Raw genomic sequence first — 24,658 nt, 5'->3', positions numbered from 1 at the left:
GCCAATATCCTTTGTTGGGCATATCTATTTTTCCTACATTTTGATTTGTTTTTAATTTATGATCAACATTAAAGGGGTATGGGGTTCTTTTTCTGGGTAATCAATTTAGTACTAGCCCTTAGGAAATTATGTTAATGAAGCAAGCTCCCAAATGACTCTGTTTAGATGTACATTGGATGATGAACACGGCTTTCTCTGTTTTTTTGGTTTATCTTGGTTGTGATTTTCAGAGCAGTGTTATTTTTTGAAAGATGTCTAATTAATGAACTTTTTTTTAATACAAAGAAATGAAAAAAAGCTCTAAAGAAAGCTGGTTTATTTGCATTCTTTTTTTGTGTAATAAACCAGTTTGCAATCTATGTTAATTTATTCTGGGTTTAATATCATTCCATCTGTGCTTTTTTGAGTTATTGCTACCAAACAAAAAGGTATCAATGAAACATTTATATATGAGCACCTGGTAACCAGTTGTGCAGTGCATAGTTCTGCTGACTTTGTGAGAAATCTCAGGTCAGGAAAGTTATTAGTGGCAGCCTGCAAGGAGGGGAGCACTGACGTGGCAGTGTCAATGATCTTCTCGTCCTGATAGGAATGGATAATACATGTTGTCAATCACTAGACTTAGAAAGTGGGGGAACAAGAAGGGAGAATGAATGGAGGACAGTAGCACAGTTTTACTTGTTGTCTTATATGTAGTACTGGCGATATAGTTGTGCTAGAAAATGTTCCTTTATTTTCAATAACTTCATGATTAATGATTATTTGAAGTCTTTCATCTTTGTAGAAGCACTCTTACCTCACAACTGATGTAGCTGGAATCAGGATTGAGTCCATTGTTTTTATGATTGCTGTTTTCCACACATAGGGACATAAGTGTTGTTTCTCCTCGTTTCTGCACATTTACCTGTACATGCTCCGTGTACAGCGCACAGTCCCATCTCTGCTGAAATGCCTGAACACAGGGGAAAATACTATTTAGTGACTGTAACTCTTTCCTAAATACTATTAGTGCTTTATTGATTTAATCTGAAATGTAAAGCCACACTGTTTAGACTTCTCAAATCAGAGGAGAAAAAACATAAAACCTGTTCCTACTGTGCAAGTTGTCTGAAACAAAACTTTGTCTATGTGATGTACGTGCTTGTTTCTCTCTGCTTTTTTGTATGCAAGGTAGTGTTGCTGATGTTTAAGATGTTGGAAAGTGAAGATAAGAGCCTCGACTAATCCCATCTGATTGAAGGCACTTAATTTCGTTGTACCTGTGCCTTCACTGGTTTCAGGTAAACGACATTGGAGGAGGTTTTTTTCCTCCATTGTTAAGGAGGAGGAGGAGGAAACGGAACTGTTCCATTATTTCTATTGCATACACAAATGCCTCAGAAGACGTGATCTAAAGGCAGTTGATGCTTCCAAGAGCAACGGCCTTTGATTCCTCTACTTTACAGGAACTGTAGCCACAAAATGTACAAACAGGCTGAAAATTGCGATCGTTTGCTTTTGGTAGTGTCGCCTACCCACGCTGCCAAAGGGTAAATCATAACACTGGGCACTGGAGAAGCGATTCCTCTGTATTCAGGGGAAGAGTGAAATGACGGGGAGTAGGAAGACGGCGCGTGGATTGAGTTCTGACAGCGCGGCAGGCTGGGCTTCTTGGTGGCAGATGGCATTAAAATGTCAGAGCATTAAAATATGCATGTCAGGAATAGGATTGGACATGTAAGAGGTAATTATTCCACAGAAAAGTGATATTTCTATGCAACAGATTCTGAGAGGATTTAGGATGGTTTTTGCTGTAATTAGCTATGTTAGGCTTATCGCCCTGTCTTTCAGCCCTGGCAGGAGACTGGCACAGCCACTTTAGTTAACAGACTCTCAGTTGTTTAAATAAAGGTGGAAATGAATGAATCTTCCAATCCTGCTTTTCTAATCTGGGAAAGGAAAACCTCCTTTGCTTGGAAAAGGTCTCCAGAAAGTCTCTTTCGAAGTTAGTCAAGAGCTGCTCTGAAATAGGTTCCTAGGGGTCATTGTAGGTAAGAGTATTCTTCCTCAGCTGATGTCCAGCATCTTTGCAGCATTTGCTGTTATAGCAGGACCATCTATTTTCCTGGTCCTTAAAGATAAAAATCCCACTTCCAAAGAATGGCATTCATGTATTTTGCTGTCAGTATTTTGCTAACGTCTGGATTCTGCAATCCTGTTAAATCATACAGGCTGGCCAATAAAACACTATATTAATAGAGAAATGTGTTGCTTTTATCTTACAAAAACACCAGATAAGCACTGTGTGCTGAGTTCTAGCTGTCTGTGTTCCTCGATGCATTATTTACACGTTATCCAAACTGATGGGCCTACTGAATACTGTAGTAATAGGTGTGTGTGAAGTACTCTGTAATATGTTGCCTATAGATGCAATATCTGCTTTACTTAGTTGCTTGTAGATGTTTTTTCTAACACAACACCCTGAAGGCTGTGACTTTGCATCTGAATCTAAAACAGGTTTTTGGCTGGGAATCCTCATCTAAATAGATGCCACGGGACAGTTTTGTGTCAGGAACACTTGGCTCTGGTGTCCCATTTTTTCAGCAGTCTGGCTGTTAAAAATTTCTGTTCATCCACCCTCCTGGTGCTTAATTCATCGTATGTATTATGATGGCTCTTTAGGCCATCTTTTGTGTCTCCTCCCTAAAACCCTTGTTTTGAGCCAGAATTCCTGTATGACGAGGCCAGTGCGCTGGCCCATGTAACTATCTTCTGGACAAAGAAACATGAAAATCTGATGGAGTCTCCTTGTCCCTACATTCTCAGCTACTGTGGATGCTCCAGGAGAATTGTATAGGATTCATGAGTTGATTTAGGAATTTTTCCACAGCCAGGTCTTGTATTACTTGGTTATTTTTAGTATTAGGATCTCAATCCATTAATTACTTGTAACCTTGGTCATGTAAAACCTCTCATTGTATCCTAAAGAAGGTAGCTGCTAAGCAGATTACTGCGTTAGCCTGTGTTACTTTAACTCAGTGTTCATAGCAGTCACTTTTGCTATGAACTATATGCATAACTGAGGCTGAGAGTGAAATTTCATTGTCTTTCAGTTCCTTTACAGCTGTTTGTCTTAAACTATCTGGTAAGTCCTCCAATGACCAATTTTCCTTTGGTCATCTGTGCACCCTCTCCTTGTTTGCCCGGCAACTTGCACAAAAAGGACAGTTCAATCTCTACAATGCAGCTACCACAGGAGAAAAGGTGAAGAAATCAGTAATGTGATCTTTGCCTTCTCGCTAGAGAATTATACTGAAATCAAACTCAGATTGCTCTGGCTTGGCCCTTGGAGTTTTTATGGTATATATCAAAGACTGATGAAAGATACCTATCTTTAAGGTGAAGGACGTTTTAAATGTGACTGTGTTGTGAAGCATGTATGTAAGTTTGGTATAAGTTTTGCTCTAATTACCCTTCCTTTTCTTAGACTTTTCCAAGAAACTGCATAGGTAAATGGAGATACCTATTAAGTACCCTACCCTAGGTTTAGGAATTGTATGTTCAATATCCTGCTTTTTGATGGGTTTACATGAAACAAACATCTGAAATTCTTAACATTGAAATAGGTAGGCTATTTTCACTTAAACACTTACTAGTTACATAAAATTTTGTCCCAATCATATTTTTCTGGTATAACACCAGAATTTTCCAACATCTTACTTGCAGTGTGTACATCTAATGAATAGAATTGTAGAAAATCAAATGCAGTAGGTTTTGGTTGTAGGAAAAAAATAGCATTACACCATGTTTACATGATGCATGATAGAGGATTCTAGACAGCCAAACATCATTTTATGCCTCCTTGCTGTCAATCCCAAATTTTGCCCGAGATTTTTCACACATTTGGGGGCTTTTTGCCTAAAAAATGAAAACTGCTTATGAAAATTGCTGAAAATTATGGAAAACTACATTTTTGTATCATTGTGCCTGAGCTGACGAATTTCTGTTGCAGTGCAATCTCTCTTTAAGCTGTTTCTGTAGCTTGTGTTCTTCTGGTAGCCACTGCCTCTCTGCCTTTTAAATCAATTTTAATTTTTTAGCATAACCTTTTCCATTCAGTGCATTTAAGGGTTTGGAATTTTGAGGGTGGCGAGTAAATTTATTTTGTCTCTTTTTAAAACATCTATTAATGTTATCTCTGCTTTTCTCTTTTTCTTTTTCTCAGTCAGCTGGGGTTTTTTTCTAGCCTTTATAATTTCTGCCACTCTTAACTTTTGGTTTTGCCCCTTCAGCTAGCCTGCTTAGTGCTGCGGTGCCATTATCTAGCCACTGTCTCAAAAGAGTTCTTGATGATAAAAAATCACCAGTAGCAAGGATGACCAGTAATTCCAGCTAATTATAGTGTCTGCTCCCTGTCAATCAGCCCTACTCTGCATTCTCCCCAGTCTGTTTTCTTACTTTCAAAAAGTCTGTCTCATTAACTCCCACGTAGGTAACTGAACCAGACGTAGCACTGATGGACAGCATACATGGTATTGTTGGCTATTCTGGAAGAGTTTGTTATGTCCCTGCATTTCCGTGGTGTTCTATGAGAAGTGTTCATGTGTCCTGATGAACATTTCAAGGTTACTCTAAAAATATCTGTGTTGAGCAATGTATATACATCCAACACATATGGAAACACTGTAAATGTAAACTGGGCTCCATGTGGTTCATGCAGGTTGTTCACTGTTACTCAGTGAAGTGGCTTGTTTGGGTGGGATAATGGGGGCAAGATCTGCTCATTTTAAGGTGTTTCACGTATTTCTCTCCCTCTTCTCCCTGCCTCCAGGTTATGTGTTTTAAATCCAGTTACAAATTACGAACTATTTGGCTTCACCTCTGGAAGGGTGACTTTGAGACTCGTTCTTATTGTCCCTTCAAGCAGATTGATTTAGGTTGTTTACAACCTCCTTGTCATTGTTTTTTTTTTTTCCCCTGATGACATAATATGTTTGTAGGCTGTCATTACGCAATGTTTCACATCTATAGATGGCATACCTATTTTCAGACATAGTTACGGAAGTATAATGGGTAGTATAATAAGCAATTTCCTCCTTTGGTGCAGTCAAGTACTAGCTCATACAACTCAAGTGTCAGGCGAGGACAGGGCTGGATTTGGAACTGGATTCTAGGGCAATACTGCTTGATTTTGTGTAGGGTCTTTTTAGGAATTGCTTTTTATACTGTGCAGATAGTCTCTAGCTTGGCTATCTTCAGCGGCACAATGCAGTGTGCCCTTGAAACGATATTGTTACATTCAGAGTTCTCTGTCTTTTGTAACTTTCATTGCTGAGAAACTTCTGTTGTTCTTAGATAGTGCCACAGTGTGATGAGTACATCGAACAGTCCAGTTGGCACTGAATACTCTAGTGCATTTTTTCCACTACCATGGGTGGCTACTAACACGTGAAAGCTAATCTGCATTCTCTATACTCTAGCTCTACTAAGTACTAATCAAGTTCAAAGTTTGGGTTCTGTGGACCTCAGAGACCCAAAAGGTTTCATTGTAATGATCTAGAAGGCAGACTAGGGTTAGTAACCCTAATCGTCAAAGGTAATGAGGCCTTCTATCTGCAGGTTAAAGATGATCTTTTCAATTTATTCTGTCTGGTAATATAGCCCATGGTTTCGTAGTGAGCACCTAGCAAAACTAAGGGCCATGGTATCACCTTTTAGTCTATAGGCAGAGCAGTGTTCTCAAACCTTGCTTACTTCATTTCCAAATGCACTTTGAAAAATGTACGCACAGTCTCCTTCCTTGCCAAACTGCTATGCTATATTGCACACGTGGTTTTCCCTCTGTGGTGAGTGAATAAACCAGAGTATGGTGGGTTTAGGTTTTTTTTTGGGGGGGGGTTTGTTTTTGTTTTTTTTTTAATACAGTACCAGAATGCACTCAGATACTGTAGTGATGGGGATAGGAAAAGTGTTTTTACAGAACAAACAAGGGTGTGGTTTGACAAGCACATTCAAATAAAGTACAGAACACTTACCAGTGCCTGAAAATAATTTTGGAACAAACGGAAATCTTTTGAGTATTGTTTTGAATAGAAATACTATCCTGGATGACACATGACATGCAAAGAATAAACAGTATGTTAAGATGACATTCAATGTAACTTTCTTGTCCGAGATAAGTAGAAAGAATGGAATCTGCATTTTTAACCACTAGTTATGACAAATCTTCTTATGTTTACCTTTTATCTGACTTAATATGGCTTTCCATGTATCTGTTTCATACAGACAATGTATGGGAAGCTTCATTGGACCCCACTGAGAGAACGTGAACCAGCTGAACCCTATTAGATCAGATTGCATATTTTAAAGGTATTTTTCTATGCATTTTAAGAGTGATTGCAACATGATAATTTATCTACCTTGAAAGCAACTCTTCCTTCACAAGTACCAGCAGGAAATGTGTTTTTAGAAAAGTAATGAGAAACTTATTAAAAATAATCTTTAGCATCAAACACATCAGTACAGAATTCATATGTAAGCTGAAGGGTCCAGAGAATAAAGGACTACTAGCTGTGTTCTTCCTATATGTTCTTTCACCCATGAAGAGATACGTATTTGTCCATTGATAATAATGACACTTTATACTTAAATCACTTTATAATTTCCAGGTGCTGCACAGATTTTAATTAGTGTCTCACCTTGCTTCCAGTCAGCTTATTCTCACTGAGTCAGAACACATTATTCCTCGGTATGCAGTGTTTCAGTATAATCAACTTCCAGCTTGCAAACAGGCTAAAATCTGTTCTTTCTAATGTTCAAGCAGTTCTTAAGACTTGTACATGGCAAGGTCACTTGCATTTGAATAATTATGGTATCATTTGAAAACATAATTACCATCTGGGCAGTAAAACCGTTTCCATCATGATAGGTCAAATGGCAAATTTCTAAGATACACTTAATTTCTGTGTATCATTCCTTCTTCAGCTCTGCTTTAATTTTTATAAATTGAGTCTTGTATTTTAGTTGCATAGGAAGAAAAAGAGGCTGAAAAGGAATAAAAAGCATGGTGGGTTTTTTCCCTTCTCCACGCAGACTTCTTTTCATGATGTTTTCTCCACTTCTGCAAACCTACGGATAAAAACAACAAGTAGGGTGCTTGGAAATGGTGCCAGCAGAGTTAGCTAGATCCTTATCTGTGTTTGCTTTGCAGCATGTGTTCAATCACTTGCTATTAGATGAAGCTGATCCCAATGCAATGTAGTAGGGATTAAAACTTTGGGTCTATATAAAATGGTTTCAGGAGTTTGTTTAGTCATGTTTTATCTGTTGTTAATGTCGGAATCACGGTAACTTCAGAAAGGCTACAGTTTGAAGGTGAACATGTTAGGCAATTATTTTCATATTATAATAGAGCTCTTGGTCGTGTTTGACAACTTGAATATTTTGCATAATTGGTGATCTCTTGCCAGTAGCAAACATAAATGAGAGATACTGATTCATGTCTACCTTTGGAGTGGTCAAGTGTTGTCAGTAAAACATTCTCTCCTCTTGGCCCTTTTTCCCTCTCACATGTGCATGCAAGAATCCACATGGAGTGAGCTGAATGATAGCTGGGGGGGTGCAGGCCTTGCTGTGCTCCCTAGCGCTCTAATAAGCCCACTACAACGTTACCGGGCAGTAAGCTATTAAGTGTTCCTCGGAAATGGAACCAGGTTAGCATTGTAAAGTCCTGGCCAAGGCTTACTGGTTCCTGCCAAAGCATGAGTTACAGTGAGTGTTGAGCCAGGGACACTGGATATTGTGTTGAGGATGATAGAGCTGCACTGTGCAAGTCACAATATTGTCCTTTTCGAGAGGCAGAGATGGGGTAGTTGAATACTTTGCACTAAGTGCTGGATCAGTCTGTGTGATTTAGATTTGGTGACTGGTAATCCTAAGGGAGTTTGGTTTTTTTGAGAGAATCCTCTAGGCATAGTAACTAAGAGACAAATTTGCAGCATGGAAAATGCTGGAAAAAAATACTATGTGCATTCCAGGAGCTTGTGAGAAACAGAAAAAGTGGTGAATGTTGGTTACTACTGATTTTGAAAAGACAGCGAATATATAAATGGAAAGCTCCTTGGATCACTTTAAAAGGTTTGGATCCTACATGTCATTGGAGTACGTGCCTGATGTTAAGCATGTACATACTGTCCTAATTAAGCAAGACTGGTCTATGCCTAACATGGGATCAGTAGAGTTTAAATATGCCATTGCTATGTAATTACATCATTTGCCTTGCCTTGTTCATTCACATAATGGCTTTTAGAGCCAGTGACAGCAGAACAGTGTTTGTACTACTGATTTTGTCTGAACTGGCAAAATGGTAAATCTAAGTAGCATTATCATCTAGAAAATTCTGAAATATGGACAGGACAGACTTGTCTTACATGTCAAGCACACTCTGTATGGGCTGCTGCCTGACGTTGGATACTATCTGCCGCCAGTCTTCCTCAGTCTGACATGGCTGTGTGCTGTGCTTGCTACTTGCACGATTATGTACAGAAAAGGTAAGATGCTTGGATTCAGAACAAGGTTCTTTGCTACTTTATTACTTGCTATAAGGAACGTGGAAAGACACTTTCTTAATTACTGAATCTCAATGACTAGACTAGAAGTGGTACTGAAATAATGCTGAAATGTTGATTTTTACTATTGCACTTCAATTTTAACTAAAAAAGGGCTGGAGTGGATCAGTTGCTGTTAATAGATTATATGGTAAACAGATGATGCAGTCCATTTCTTTATCTTGTTTGCACCCAGTGCAAAAAAAAAACAAGACGCAGGAATCAAGCCTGTATGGTTTAAGACTTCTCTGCCTTTTTTCCTGCACACTAACATAAAATAAGCAATATATTTGTGTCGTACTGCTAACCAGGCTCTTCCCTGCAATGATCTGAGTGGTATTAGAGTCTGTCAAGGACCAGTGGCTGGTACTTTTGTTTTCCTTCCCTTTCTTTTTCTTGAATAGTGGACTCAGCCCATGCACCCATTTACTGTGAAGCATACAAAAAGTATTTGATACAAGTTTTGTTCACAAAACCAAAGTTTTATCATAAAGACATTTTCTTGTTAATCTTACCTTTCAAAAATTGTGAGTTAAAATGGAAACAGCGTGGTGTTTTTTTGTATTGCTATTCTCCTTTAGAAAGTGAAAAAGCATAGCAAAGGTGGCTGAAGGTAGAAGATGGAGAAGAATGCCCTTGCTATTGATTTAAACTCTACCTACTTAGCAAAACAAGAGCCATAGGAATCACAGCTAGGCTTCCTTCACCAAATGTACTCATATTTAATATTGAACTCTATTAACAAGGTTAAAAAATGCTGTATGTTAATAATGACCAGGTTTTCTTGCTCAGATACAGCTAGCAAAGAAAAATCCCTATCCTATGCAAAGATCCTGTTGATCACAGGGGTGATCATTGTTAAGAAGTGTGTATTTCAGAACTAGAATTAGGTCTCAAACTCAATTTACAATTTAAATTTTGCCTGCACTCACTTTTCTCCAGTCTTTGTTCTTGTTGCATTAGGAGGTAAAAATCACCTCCTGTTCTGAATGGCAGCAGCCTTGCCTAAAATCCTCAACCTTCTGCCAGCAGTGGATGCTTTAAAGGTTTTAACACCGACTGTTACAGTTGGCTTTATGCTGTCCCCTATAGCTTTAAAGGGATGTTGGAGCTCGTTAAATGAGCCTGTGATCAGATCCTATGACTTTACTGCTTTCTCATCATGCCAGGCAGGAGCAGAAAAGCCGTTACCTATTGGGATCTTGGGACAAGCCCCGGCAGTTTGTGCTTTCTGGCTCAGAGGAGAGGTGATGAGGGAGCGAGGGAACAACGGCTGACCGAGAGGGATTACCTTAGGAGGCTGGGTGGTACGCTCAGCTGATCCCATAATGCCACTGAAGAGTCTGAGCTACAGAGAACGGTGTTTGTATCTTTGTTCTTTAAATAAAATTTGAGCTTAACACTGGCACCTCACAGCATAGCTGTGCAGTTAGTACTGTGCATGTGCTCAGAAAAGGACTTAACTGGCAGGCCTGATGTTAAGGACTGCAGTTTAGTTTGCACTGTATTTTCTTGATGGTTTCTCCACTTTATGGAGATAATTACTTCTCAATCAATATGCAAGTAAAAATATCAATGGATCATGGAAGCGTAGTAAGAGTTCTCATACAGGAATGCTGAGAAGATTAAAGCTGGACAGCCCAGGTCATAATTATGTATGTCTTTTCTGCCCAGCATATAAGACAAGAAAATCATTGTATCTTGCATGTGGTATCAGGTTTTTATAATAAAGAATTTTTAATATAGGAAACATTGTTTTTAACATTAAAATGGAAATAATTTAATACGTATAGTCTGGAAATTGAACAAACTGAAATAACATTCAAATTGGAAAAAATATCTGTCAGGTTCACTCTGCTAAATCCAATCTCCAGACTAAGATAGTGGTGAAAGAATTTATTTTTGTCTTGCTGCTCTGCTAAATGTATGCTCTGCTTAATGAACCCCACCCCTGCATCCACAAAGCATGCAGGCGTACAGCTGAAGCATTTGTGTGAATACACGCAGAAAAATAAATATAAACACACAATTATTCAATACTTTTTTCTCTTGAAATAACAATGAGTTGTAGCATCATCTCTGTAAGTATGGAAAGGTCAAGAAATCTTTCTAATTCTTCTGTCCTCAAATTTTGAAAAGATTTTGATTTGGCTAATTTTAGGGGTAGAGCAGAGGAGGCTTAGTGCAAAACGTACTTGGCATTGAAAACAAGCACAGAACCCAGATCGCTATCCATCTGAAACTGATGAAGAAAATCTTGCTGGCAATAAAAGAAAATATGGTCTGGCCTTTTCTCTTAGGAGCAAATAAACTGATCTTTTGTTATCACTGTCCAAGAAATCCAGTGCTCACCTTGGTAATATTTTGGTGCATATGCATCAACAGAACACTTGCATTTTCACTTTGTCTTAGAAATAACCTAGCAATCTGAACTAATGGTTTGTGTATCTGGTGAACTGTTCATAGCCATCAGTCGTCATTCAAGTTTTTCAGTCGGCAGTTTCAGCCTGTTACTGTCCCTATGCTAGTGATCTGGCTCTAAACTTTACTGTGTTTAATTTCTTTTCAACAGTGTTAAAGTATACTGGATAGAATGGAGACTGAGGCAGTCACAGAAGAATTGTCTTTTAGGACAGATGGTAATGAAGAGAGGATGGAGTGGGCTGTTGTTGTGGGCCTGGGGGCTCTTTAGTTTATAGAAAAAGGTGAGAAACAAATGAAGAAGGCTAGCATCACTAATACAAATGGGTGAGCAAGTAAAAATGAGGAAGTATCATTTTATGGCCACTCCACTCCACATTAATTCTCACTGAACATGAGTAAACAGTACTGTAGAGATGGATCATTGTTATCAGTCTCTCCAGTGGTGCTGTTAAAACATTTGCAATGTAAATGGAAGATGTTCCAGGACATCATCAACACACTTGACCCCAGACAATGGTATTTGACTTTTTGGTATGCGTGAATTCTGTCCATATGGCTGTGCTCTGCCACTGTATGAGCTCATAATTGAGAATAATGAGTTTTAGGTAAAAGCTGGGGGAGAATGGGAGACTTCTCCTTAACCTGGCTGAGCATTTCTAGTCTACTTCAGGGCAAATAGTCAAATCACCAGTGAAGGGTGCACCTGAAATTCAGGTTTCTTTTTATTGCCTCTTAGCTTCTGGTCTCAGCCAGAAGCTGATGGATGGCTAGTAGCCATGTAAATCATAGATACCGTACTCTCACATCCTTCCTTCTGAAGTAACCCGTCTGTGAAAGGGAAAAGTGTTCCTGGAGGCAGGGGTCTGTCTCAGCTTGGAGTCGGAAAGCATTGGATAACATTGTTCTGCTCGTAGCTCTCCAAGTCGAGTGATACCTGTGCAAGCATGTGACAGGGAGAAGCAATTTTCCAGTCAGGTACTGGTCTGTGCAAGATGGTGGAAAATCAACAGCTGAAAGCAGTGGTTGCCCACTGCCTCCCAGTTGAGGCCGGAGTCAAGGAGAAGCGTTTCACCTCCATCCAGTGTCACCCATGATGTGTGAGTGTCTGATACTCTCCCAGGTGTGGAGCTTACAGCCCTGGAAGGTTCTCACACCCTGTTGCTGGGGGATATGAGTTATTGAATTCTGAAGCAGTTTAAATGCTTCGTTCAGTATTTGGTGAATTATTCAAACAGTTTCAAGGCTAAACCATAGCTATCCTACCATGATGTTCTTTCTGTTACTATTTAGACTTTAACTGACAGATTTGGTTTTAGTTGAAGTTTTTCAGCAAAAACACGCCAGTTTGGTGTTGCTGTTTCTATTTAACTCTTTGAAGCTATGTGCTATTTCTTAGCTGGTTAGCCCCAAGTACTAAGGATGATGTGAGCACAAGCTGCTGTTTCATAGTCTGCTCCCAAGCACCACCAGGAATTTGTTAGGCAGTTCCTAAGCTGAGTGGGATTTTCTTGCTCCTGCTTGGTTCCCCCCACTTTTGAAGAATGAAAAGGAGTTTGTTTGCTTTTTTCATTCTGTTGAAATCTCAAGAAGCAGAAAACAGGAAAAACAACCACTGGTGACCCAATGTGTAAGCCAGATGCTTCCTTGAATACCTTTCAGAGAATTTCATGAAGCAGACCAACTGGAATGCTGCTGACAGTCTTAATGGTCTTTAGCCTGTTTTCTACCTTTTCTGGCCTACATTTGTACTTCCCAGTTAAAATCAGTTTTGTTGATTCACTGTCTTGGGGCTTTTTGTGAAGATCAATGGAGTGAAATTCTTTTTTCAATCGTTATTTATTCTCTCTTTCTAACAAACAGACTACCCTTAGACAACTGGACAGATGTACAGCTAAGTGTTGTAGGAGGATAAGAAGATTTATAGTACATTTTCTACTTACCTTTCTGTGATACCCTAACTGATGTTTTTTCCCTGACAGGCTTTTACCATTCCCTTTTCTGTGAACATGCATCCTTTTTTTTTTTTCCCCATTTCTTTCCCCTCCTTACGTATATATTTAAATTTCTGGCTGTAGCTACAGCATTTCTTACTCAAGTATTACCTTTGCATTGGGATAATTTGTTGCTGCATGTTTAAAATTTACTGGTTTGTTTAGCTCTAGTCCCCTGTTGCTGCTGACTTCAGAGGAACTAACATTTCCCACTTAAGTTTTTATTTGGATTGAACCATGTTCCTGACTGGTGTTATGAGAGTGTGTCTATGCTTTCCTTACAAATGAGAAAAAAAATGAGATCATCATTTTTTAAGGACGCTGCTTCAAGGAAAGTAAATATTTTTCTTCACTCAATTAAATTTGATGTCCATTCTTTCTTATATAACAGTTAGACAATGTTGATTTGGGTTGATAAACAAGGATTGTACTCTACATCAGAGGGGTTTAACTGCTGGTGTTTGAAGGGTTTTTGACACAGGTTGGAGAGTGTATAAAAGTTCTTTAGTGTGGAAGATGCTGTATAATCTTAATTTAAGTCATCCCAACTTTGCCTAGATGTCTCAATGCCTTGGCTGTATTTTATAAATGGTCTTTTCCCAGAACTGCAGGCAGTAATTTCTAGGAAATGCGAACTCAGGAGAGTTCAGAATTCTGTTTAAATTGTGCACATGCAACTTGGAGGAATATGTAATACTACTCAATATTTAAGCAAATACATTGATATTCATCAAGTTTCCTGCAATATTTAATCAACATCTCTTCTATATTTCTGCTTTTCATTAATTACGTGCCTTCACCTTGTTTCAGAGTTACATTTTGTTGATGTTGGTTTATAATCTGAAGGTTGTAACGCTTACCGAGTCTTCACTAACTTTAGATATCAAACATTATTCTGGTCTCACAAAAATTTGTAATTCTGATGTACCCAGGTGAAAGTCTTCTGACGCCTTGGTTTCTGCTTGTCTGCAGAACTCTACAGCCCAGTGAGGCAAAGGTATTGCGTGTTTGGTGAAACTGCTGTGTGGTCTGTGGATACTAAGACATGCATGTGTACAAAGTGATATATAAATGGAAAAGAATCATGAAGCTCTCCACAAAGGGGTCTGTGAAGATTAAACATTCTTTTCTGTTACCTAGCAAATTGCAGAGGGCTGTTTAACTTTATCACCTTGTCTCTAAGCAAAAATATTTTAATAAGGAAAATAATATAGGTTCTATTGTAGTAACTACATTTTGTGCAGTCCTTTGGCAGAGGCATGCTGGAAAAGGTAGCTCTTAAGTGCACAGTGATGAGTGTATTTTAAACATCTGAATCCACAGATGCAGATGGATCTGCATTTTTTCTGATGTACCTGGCATACTAAGATTAGCAGGATGGCTAAATAGCTTGTGCTTACACCTATGGAATTTAAAGCGGCTTTCTAAGAGTGGGGGAGATAATGTAGTACTTTGTTCTTGGCATGGTCAAAGTAACAGATGATACATACTTAACAGTCTTTCACTAACTGAACCACAAGCAGTTCAATATGTGCAGACACGCGCACAGGAAGAATTGGTCTCTATTGCTTTAGCTGTAGTTGAAAACTACTCTAAAAAGTGCTGTTGTGAACGCACAGGTAGGATGAGAGGGGAGATGGCAAGGTGTGATGGATGCACTCAACCCCCCTTAACCAAACCAGCAGCAGTTTAGTACAGGCTCCGAAGAAGGTAAAGGCCTGAGCCGTAGCTGGGCCAGGAGCTCCTCTAGAAAACCCACAAAGAAGCAGAGCAACACAGTGAATGCTGCCAAGTTGTGGGTACAAGGAGTCTTGTGCATACCTCTCCCATTGTATGCAATTTGACTACGACCTAACCACTTTATCCCATAAATATGACCGCCTAAGTGAGCATTCTGTGAGCTTACCCTGCTCGGCAGCATGGCTGCACGGCGATGATCTCCTCTTGAGCTGGGACGCCTCTCAAGGCTGCTCCTCGAAGCAACGAGATCTTTTACCAACGACACATCGCTGGATGAGCCCAATTTGAATTCTCCTTAGATGGCAACTGGACTGAACACCAGGCAACTCTCCCCTTTAGCAGGGACACCTCTCAGTGTTAAGAGATATTAGTTGTTTAGCTTAAATAAGTAAGTTTTCAATAGAATGAATCACTTAGAGTTATAATGTGTGATTTAGTATGCTGTTTGCTTAGCTTTACTCACTTAGCATGAGTAGCTAGATTTGCTGAAGAGTGAGGCCACAAGCTGTAAATTTCCACTTAGGTTTACTGAATGTGTACCTACTTAGTCAAAACAGGGCCTCCCAAGCCAGCGTAAATCAGAAGATATGGAGGCTTCAATGCTACAAGCTATCAACAGCAGCTGCAACAAGACAAGGTACCGGCCTGTCTGAAGACAGTGAAGGAATCCAATGAGGAACAAGAAGACCCCAGACCCAAATATTACTACTGGACCAAACCATCATGTGAGGGACAGATGAATAGCCTGTAAGGGTATAATTGCCCAGGGATTTCTTTGTTCCCTGCCCTTCAGCCCTTCTCCAGAGACACGAGCTGACCATGCTGCTGTACCACTCTATTAAATTATTTATTTTATAAAATCCGATGCCTGAGAGTCTGCTTCAGGAAATCCAGGGTTCGAACTTTGGAGCAAACTAACACTGGACACCCAGATCGAAAGTAAGCAAAGTGGGAATAAGCACGATGAAACTTTGAAGTCTTAGCTAAGTGACCTAGAGAATCGGGTGTGATTCTAACTCCTTTTTCTCTCTGTATGTTTCCTCCATGTAGTAAGTAATAGAGTGAATCTTGCCGTTGAACTCTGTTAAGGCACACTTTTATCTAAACACTCCTCCACAACGAGTAGTCGGCAGGGTCTTGGGGTGGTGTTCTGCGACACAAGGGAAGAGATTTGCGGCAAAGGGTTTATTTGTGTGGGGAAAATTATTTCTATTCAGCCTCCAGTGTAGGTTTGCAGAGCTCTGAATTTTGAGCGGGGCCCTCGCATGTGAGAATCAGGAGAAGTAAAGAAAATGAGGAAAAAAAAATAATTCTTTTGTTCATGGTGTTGCTTGTGCATTTTGTCTAATGAATCTTTAGTGCACAGTGAGCACTTCCTGGTGCAGAAAGCAGGACTGGGATCCCTGCGTCTCTCTGGGTAATACTGTAGCCACAGACTTGTTTTTTCTTGCATATTCACTCTCTGAATCTCATTTTCTTTTCTGCCTGGTGGCAGCCTGGTAACAGACAGCTGGAGCACTCCTCTGGGAGACAAGATATGTCGGTCTCCTTGGCAAAGAGCCTGACCTCTACCATTTTATAAGCAAAGAGTGACAGCGCTATTAATAGATCCTTCCTCCAGCCAGGTTTTCAATGGAGTATAGCCTGATTGCTGTGCTTCGTGCTGAGCTTAGATATTATCAGCACATGGTAGGTGTATTGTGAGTATCAGGAATGAATTAGGCCCCTGAGGGGAGTTAAGTTCAGAACAGCTTCAGGGAGCTCTGCAAACTCTACATGGGAGGAGATGCCTGCTTCCTGGCTCCATTAGCCAGTTGGGCACACAGCCCCCTCCCGCCCAGTAGCTGAGCTGTAGGCACTTAACTCTAGGCTGTTTTGGCAATAACATATAGGCTTCTACTGTCAGCAAAAAAGTTGGGGCCCTGGATTGAACTTAGTGATTTAATGAGTCTTTTGGCTCTTTGGTCATCTGAAACCTCTCCCATTTCCATTGTGATCAAAGGTAGTTGACTGGTAGTTTTGCATTTGACTGCAAACAGGTGGTAGGCAGGGTTTCTTTCTTTCCTAGATGTGGCTGGGAGAAAACTAAATGCAGCAGTCCCATCAGTAATGAAACTTTTTTCTATTAAAATGAAGTATTATGATTTAGATTAAAATTTCATTTGAAATAAATTAATCTCTTTGACAACATGAGCTTCCTTGGAAGAGTGAATTCAAAATGATTTGGTCAATATTCCCCATTTATCTGCCCTTTGACATATGGACTTGACTTGGATCATTTTTGGTGTTGAATGGAAGAGAGGAAAAATACATTAAACACTTGTCAGTTTTTCAGTAGGAAACTGCACGCTCAGTCTTTTTTGGGAAACATGCTAACAACTGTGGAACGTCAACCAAAATTCAGGTCATATTTGTAAAGCCGAGTGTTCTTGCATATGAATATTCTCATTGATGCTTTGTAACCCAAACGGACTTAATTTCTCATTAAACATTTTTGTGGTGATTTAACAAGGCTTGCCTGAAGCCAACATTATCTTAAATATTTTAAAGGGTCTGCATTTGTCAAGGTCTCTCTAAACATCGCATTAAGCTGGTGAGGTGAATCTTACAGAGCTTAAAAACCTTTGCCAGCAGCCCAGCAAAATTATTAGACCGTGTAAAAAATTGAGTTTCACAGTAAGAACAAGGCTTACCTCTCCTAATGGAAATTTTGCTAAATGATATTCCAAATACCTCTGGTTATTTTTTTTTATTTCAGGTGCGAATATGTGGGTCTCAGCCTTCAAAGTCTTGTCTATAGGAGATGATTCTGTGATTTAAAACAGATTTATGAGTATAGGAGTCAGTCTTGCAAATACTTACAGGTGTGCTTTAGTTGCGCGCTCTGCGTAGCTCCATCCAAGTCAGTGAAAGCTTGAACTGACAAAACAGGAATCATAAGAACTCACCCGGAACTAAGAATTTGCAGAGCTGGGCCTGAAATCTTTTTATTGTGCAGTAGAGAAAAAGTTTGAAATCAATTGTCTAAGGCCAGAAAAAGAAAACACAGGATTAAAAATAAATAAATTAAGGAAACCTAACCCCAGTTCTAGAGGGAATTCCCCTCTAGTTCTCACCCTGTGTCCTGCCACACTTTTCATTTAAATCAAATCTCTTTCGTGGTGACAATCCTTGGGATAATTTAGACGCAGAATGAATGGTTACTTGGCTATTTAAGTTTATCCTCAAAATTGTTCAGTTTCACATTGAGCATTGATTTCATAACTAATGATGAAGAACTTTTTATTGACTTAAAGGGTCAAATTTTCCAGGAATAATGCTGCCCTGATTAAACTTTGTATACATGTCCACAAACGGACACCATCACTGTACAGAACCTCAAGCGATTTCTGTTGTTGGGATGTAAGATGGGAGACACTATTACTGCTTTTTAAACTTTTACTGTATTGGCTATGTAACTCTCCGACTCAAAACAGTATGGTTAAGCCTTGAATGCTTTGAAATTTAGAGAGGCATTGGAAATTTGAACATCAAATGTTCCCTGAAATAAAACACAAAAAACCTCATACATCAATTGTATTTACAAGAAGTTTGCCATTACAAGCAAATTCACATTTTTTAAAAAAATTACATTTTATCTGCTTCTGGATAAGACATTCCAAGACCAATAGCTAAGGAGAGGGGAAGAAAAGTCATGGATAGCATTCATCTTGCTGTATGGCCTTACTTCAGGAAGAAATCTAAGCACATGTTGAAGAAAGCCCCTGGGCAGAACAGCATTTAAACAGGTGCTTTAGTTGCACTTACTTCAAGTTTTAAATATGTTTAAATTACATGCATGTGGAAGTAAGAGCAGTGTATTGAGGCCTCAAGAGAGAAAAGCTGTTCAGAGTGATTCTTAACTGGTTGCAAATGCTCCTCTTAGTGGTTTTCTAAAGTTATCAGAATAAAAACTTTATACTGTAGATGTCATTAAAAGAAAAGAAACAATGCGTTTTCCAAGGGAAGGGTTGTCAGATCTCTTATGATTGTTCTGTAGATTACCACTTCAAGAAAGCTAACAAAAGGGTTATTGGATTTCAAAGTTATTCTGTGTAAGTAAATGTCACTTTTAAATACCTCAGCTATTATGGTTGTATTTGCATTACTTTATGGATTTAAATGGTACCGTTTACATATTTTATCCAATTCTCTAATGTTCACTTAGTGAGTTAAAATTAAGTTGTGTAAATGGAACAGCTTGCTGGCTGTCGATAAACTGATTTAAGCTACTGTAAGTGGGACTAAAAGTAAGGCACTTAGTTATTCAGAAGACACATACACAGTTATGCTTTGGTTGTGAAAGTAACATGTTTAATAGCATGTAAGTTTTAGTTTGAAATCAAAACAGAGTCTGTGGAAATATGGTAGAGACTGACAGCATCTTTGCCTTGGGAGAGAAAGGCTAAGGATGTATGTTTAGTTGTGTAAGGTGTGTGTTAAAATAATTTTTACTATATAACATTCTCTCGATATTTATTTGTATTTATGTGCCTCAAATGCGCCCCAGATGTTTTGAGATATTTATCTGCTTCCCCCTTCTCTTCTTTCCATCTAATACGCACAACTTTTCTTCTGACAACGTGCAGTGCCTTTCCTTGTTGTCAGTAAGAGAGGTCTAGCCAGTCTAGGAATGGTTGGCAAAGCCTGGCCTGTGGCATCCATGAGTTCCTCTTTGACAGCCTGCCTAGAAATCTCTGTTCTTTCACCTTCAAATTTCACCCTTGAAGTTTTGGCAGGGACTGACTTTTGATACTCTAAGTTGATGTTGTTTGGTTTGTTGTTTTGGTTTTTTTTAAGTACTCACCTAGCCTGCATTTTTTGATAGCAAGCATCTTCCACAGGTCTAATCTTTCTGTCTGTAATTTTCGTGGATCTTAAGGGTGACCAGCATTGCCCATCCCTCTTAAAATAACCTGGAGGGACATCACTAATTACAATCCTCAAATCTACTTGCCTTAACATCCTTTTGTCTTTGCAAAATACTTTATTGCTTTCCTTCGTTTATCTGTCTTTGGCTCATTGACCACCAAATAACTGCTGAGTTTTCTTTTTCTGTATATAAATTAAGATAAAGTTGTTGCACATTGGCACCATGTTTTTCAGCTAAGTCTGCCTTCCTTGCACATCTACAGTAAATGTGTAATCTGCTTATGAGCTTATAAGAAATTCTGCTATGAGGGTTCCCTTTGAGTTGTGTTAGTCTGCCGTGAGGACCCATGATTACTTTTATGTGCTAATAGTCCCTAAACTGGGGGTTTTGAGCTTCTCTTTGGATTTTCTGTGATTAGAGATGGAAATAGTCTTAAAAACTGCGTGGAAGCTTAAAATGAGATATTTATGTAATGCTATGCTGCGTATGGCGCAGCAGATCAGCATGATCTACAGCAACCTCTCCGTTTGTGTAAACCCTGTAGGATAGATGGAAGGTAGACTAGTGTTGATAAGAAAGAAAAAAGTTAGGAAGCATGCAGATGTATAAGACATCAAATGGTAGTAGCCATTGCCCCTTAATCTCTCTCTCTCTCCTTGCCTCCCTTCTTCCCTCCTCACGGATTTTGTCAGTGAACTGGAGGACAGAACAATTTTCCTAATGTACTGTAAGAGGCTCCTTTTCTTCCCCATCCTGCCGGTGGGGAGTGAGCGAGGGGCTGCGTGGGGCTTAGCTGCTGTCTGGGTTTAAACCACGACAATTGTTAGTTACAAAGCACATGTTGTGTCATAAATGATACTACAGAAGTAACATGTTTGTTCTGTCTTCAGCCTAAACACTATTCACTGGTTTATTCTTCACACTTCAGTGTAAATGTAGCTTTCTGTCATTAAATGAGTACTTTTCTGTGTAAACACACAGGGAAGGTATTGAGAAGTTAGATTCTAAACTACCAAAAAATAAGCAAAATGCATTTTTATAACAACAGGGGCTCTTGCGGTGGTTCTTTCGCAAGCCAAATTTGGTTATATCAGAGAGCACAAAGTGGCTGGCACAGAGCCGGGATCTGGCCGTGGCTGCACACTGAGTTGCCTATTGCTTGTAAGCAGGCCTGCCAGTGTAAGAGTGTAAGCACAAGAATACGACATCAATATGATATACATGGGTGATGAGGTAGCAGATTTTTTTTTTTCCCTGATGTGTTCTGTAACATAATAATGGATTTTTCAGGAATTTTTCAATGTAAAAAACACAGGAACATACAGAATTGTTCTTCACATTGCTTGAGAGAAATGACTAAACGTTCATCAGTCCTTTATACCTACTTTAAAATTGCCAGCAGGAATGCCCTGATGAGGGAAGGCAAGACCATGCAGTATGAGGGTGGTTCGTGCCCTTGTGACAAAAAATGGCAGCCAGCCTTCATTCTGTTTTCTTATGGTAGCTAGCAGCAAAGGAGAGAGGCATTGCTTTCTGCTTTGCATTTCTTCTCCGGGCAAGGAGGCAGACCCTCCACAGTACTGGAGGGGAAGCTTGAAGTGTTAGTGAAGATTAAGTGACTCCTTTTTGGCTTCTGTCCTTCTTTAGAAAGGTCTTCACAAAGATACCACAAGTGAATTTTCAGTTGCACAATTGCCATGGGCCTCGCTTGGAGCTAAAACTTCGCTGACCTTGAATGTTCATAAGAATGATGAATTATTGCTGCTCAAATTATCTGTCTGCTGTTGTTAAACACTAAAAATCAGAAAACAGCCTATTTGTTTCTGCAGAGTAATCTGAAAGCCATTCAGGTCAACCTAAACTGAGCTGTGATTGCACATGAACAAGCTGGTGCTGCTGGGCGGTTCCTGGCAATGCCAGTGCCAGCAGAGGCTGCCTGTGCTGACAGGATGGCTGGTGCCTACCCCACAGCTCTGTCTCAGTGCAGGGAAAGGGCCTGTATGGAAACCCAGAGCTGCTTCTGCAGTAAAAGCTGCCTTTTGTGCCATGGATTTAACCTAGGACTCTATGAGGTCAGCAGAAAGGTCTACTTAGGGCTTAGAGTACGGTCTCTGTCACAGAGATGTCTCTTTGATGGTGTCTGGGTTACTTTTAAATGCTGTGTTTCAGTAAATGTATGACAGAGAGTGAGCTTTGCTGAGAGTGGCAGGGCCGGCAGTGTCCGGGCACCTCTGTGTGAAGCTCTGCAGAAGAAGGTACAGCCATGCTCGCAGGGAAGCAGGGGCACGGAGGTGCTGCTCTCAGGGTTGCAGTTTCTCGGCTGCAGAGCAGGGCTGCCAGCCCTCCTCCAGCCAGCCTGCGAGGGGAACTGGTAATGACAGTGGCCCTGCCAAAAAAATAAAACAACCAGCCTTTGAAAAGGGAGAGGGAAGGTGTTGGGAAAGGATGGCCTAAGAGGGGATGATCTGCTTTGCTCTTTCATTTCTCTAGTCCTTTGCATAGAAGGAATTTGTCTGAAGCAGCAGGCTCTGTGGCTCTGCTCTCTTCACCCTCAGTGCCAGAGCCCCGCAGGGGATCCCCCTGGTCACAGACTGCGGAGGCATCCCTCACTGCTGTGAGGCCGATGGATTGCAATTGCATGGGTCTATTATTGCCACACTGTTGCTTTATAGTGAAGAGAAAAGACTAGACCCCAGAAAAACATGGGAAGGGGAGAGAGAAGAAAAACACAGCATAAACAAAAACTATTGATCTTAATTTCTGTTTATTTTCATATACTTAGTAGAAAGCACACTTATACTGAAAATCACTATAAATGTGATCAGATATTCCCTGTAGCAGGTTGAAGTAAAAAAGTGTACTGATGTTATGCTTAGAGAGAATTTGGAGCATTTGACAGTTGTTTTTTTAATGACTTTTCTGTTTACATTTTAATTACTCTCATCACTTTATTTTACCCCATTACTGTATTTCCTTACTCCCTAAGATTAGGAATAAAGCACTATGTTAATTTCTTTTTAAAATTTTTAAGCTAGTATTTATCTCTGAATGTAAAAACTGATAACCAGAGATAAAAATGTCCCTGCAAAAAATTTCCTTTAATTACCTTAGCAAGTAGGAATAGTCTCAAATATGAGTACAGTGTGTCATGCCAAAGGAATGACAGCTGAGGAGAAATGTCACCGTTAGGTCTCATATACCACATCTCCTCGCTGGTACCCATGGGCTGGATGGTGACCCATTGCCTGATGAGCTTCTTCAGAGCGTTGACAGAAATATGTGACTTTTTCAGATAAAGGCTGGCCAGTGGCCATGCCTTACTTGGAAGATACCAGGAGTGGATGTAACTCTCTAGGCAGGAAGGAAGTGAAGTGACCCAGAAAACAGCGTCAGCTTTCAGAATCCCATTGCTTCTGGCATTTTTACTGAATGAGCACTGCTTTCTGGACACATATAAGCATAAATTAAAGACTAAGGTTCTGACTCCTGGTTTCAGTTTAAATACAGAATATAGTTGCATGTAGGGTGCTTCACGTGGATTTTTGGGGTTTTTTTTGGTACATGTGCTCTGATGGTCATTAGGCAGACATGATTCTGAGAACATAATGCAAGAACCAGATAGGAAATATTTTCAGTTCATATAATTTTTAATGAAAGATTTAAAAAGAAAGAAATTACAATCTTTTAAAAATAACACATGTTTGCATGTGCCTACATTCCTGACAAATGGAAAACATTCTGTGGGTTATGACTATATATGACTTTAAATAATGTTTTACATTTTTTTTGTTAATAGTCTTATAATTTAAATTCACATGAAGATTACGTGGAATTTCTGTGTATATGAGTTGACTTACAACTACAGCAGTATAAAAAACCTGAACATTTGTCTTTTGCAATTTTGAGGATATAGTTTATGCTATACACTTGCCTAATGTAGGCCTGTGACCATAAAATTGTCTTTTTGCCAAATGGTATATGCACATATTTCATGAAGTGGTCTACAGCTTTGCAGAAACTAGGGCAAGCTCTGTAAATAGAGAATGTCAGGTAATTATTCAAATTCTTTTTTTGTGCCACAAAATAACAAATTTGTTCTGTAGTGGATGTTTTTCTGAGATTTCTGTGAAATCTCTAATAACGACGTTGCTTATCTGTCGTTTCACCTACAGGTACATTTATGTTCCAATGGGAGGGTCTCAGTCCAGTCTGCTGGGAACGCTCTTTTCCACAGCCCTCACTTTTGCCTTTGTAAGCTATTGGCACGGAGGACAGAGTTATCTGTGGTACTGGGGTGCACTTAATTGGCTTGGAGTAATCGTGGAAAATGGTGTCAAGAGGATACTTTCTATTTCACGTATTCAAGATTTAATTGTAAGTTGAATCTCTCTTCCTTTCATGTTCTTTTTTCCTGGCTCCATGCTCATCTGAAATTCCTGGAGACTTATTTGGTTTAATCTAGATTAAAAGTTGCAGATAACAGATAAAAAAGTTAGCATTCCCTTGCCCACCCTCCAGTATTTGAGGTAAGCCATATAACTAGAATTTTGCAAAGTATCAGCAAAGCAGACACTGAAATATGCATGGTCTTAAAAGCTTCCTCAGCAGTCCTAGAGTAAGGAACTGCTTGTCACATTGTATATGGCTGAACAGAAGACAGTTTTAACATTTGTATTCTGATTTCACTCAGGATAGCCTTAAAATATTCATCTTCACTGAAATTAGAAGTGTATATTTGTAATCGTGTGTTTCCTGGACAAATGTGTGTGTAGCAGCTGCTTGCATCTGGGAACAAGATTACAGTAGGAAATCTTATGCCACTGAAGAGCCAAGTAGAGAAAATATTGTTTTGCTTTGAAGACCTCTGATATTTTCACTTAAAACTTTTGACCTTCATGCTGTCATTTCCAAAAGACAGAATTGTCTTTGACATGCAATCATATGCAAAAAGCACTATTTTAATTTTGATGGTCATTTTAGTCTGCAGGTTTGCTCACTATTAAATC

At 39.4% G+C, this 24,658-nt stretch overlaps 1 protein-coding gene across 1 annotated transcript in view; it reads left to right on the top strand.

The window, feature by feature from the left end:
• HHAT (hedgehog acyltransferase) overlaps positions 1-24,658 on the top strand; it is a 94,952-nt gene that overhangs the window by 57,562 nt on the left and 12,732 nt on the right. The window contains exon 10 of the mRNA XM_068396212.1: positions 23,825-24,026. Coding sequence (XP_068252313.1) covers positions 23,825-24,026 — 202 coding nt within the window. The remainder of the gene's footprint in view (positions 1-23,824; positions 24,027-24,658) is intronic.

The sequence above is a fragment of the Nyctibius grandis genome, chromosome 1 (assembly GCF_013368605.1).
Source record: "Nyctibius grandis isolate bNycGra1 chromosome 1, bNycGra1.pri, whole genome shotgun sequence".
Lineage (NCBI taxonomy): Eukaryota > Metazoa > Chordata > Aves > Nyctibiiformes > Nyctibiidae > Nyctibius > Nyctibius grandis.
The sequence above is the reverse complement of the archived record's forward strand: the minus strand, read 5'-3'. Positions and strand labels throughout refer to the sequence as shown.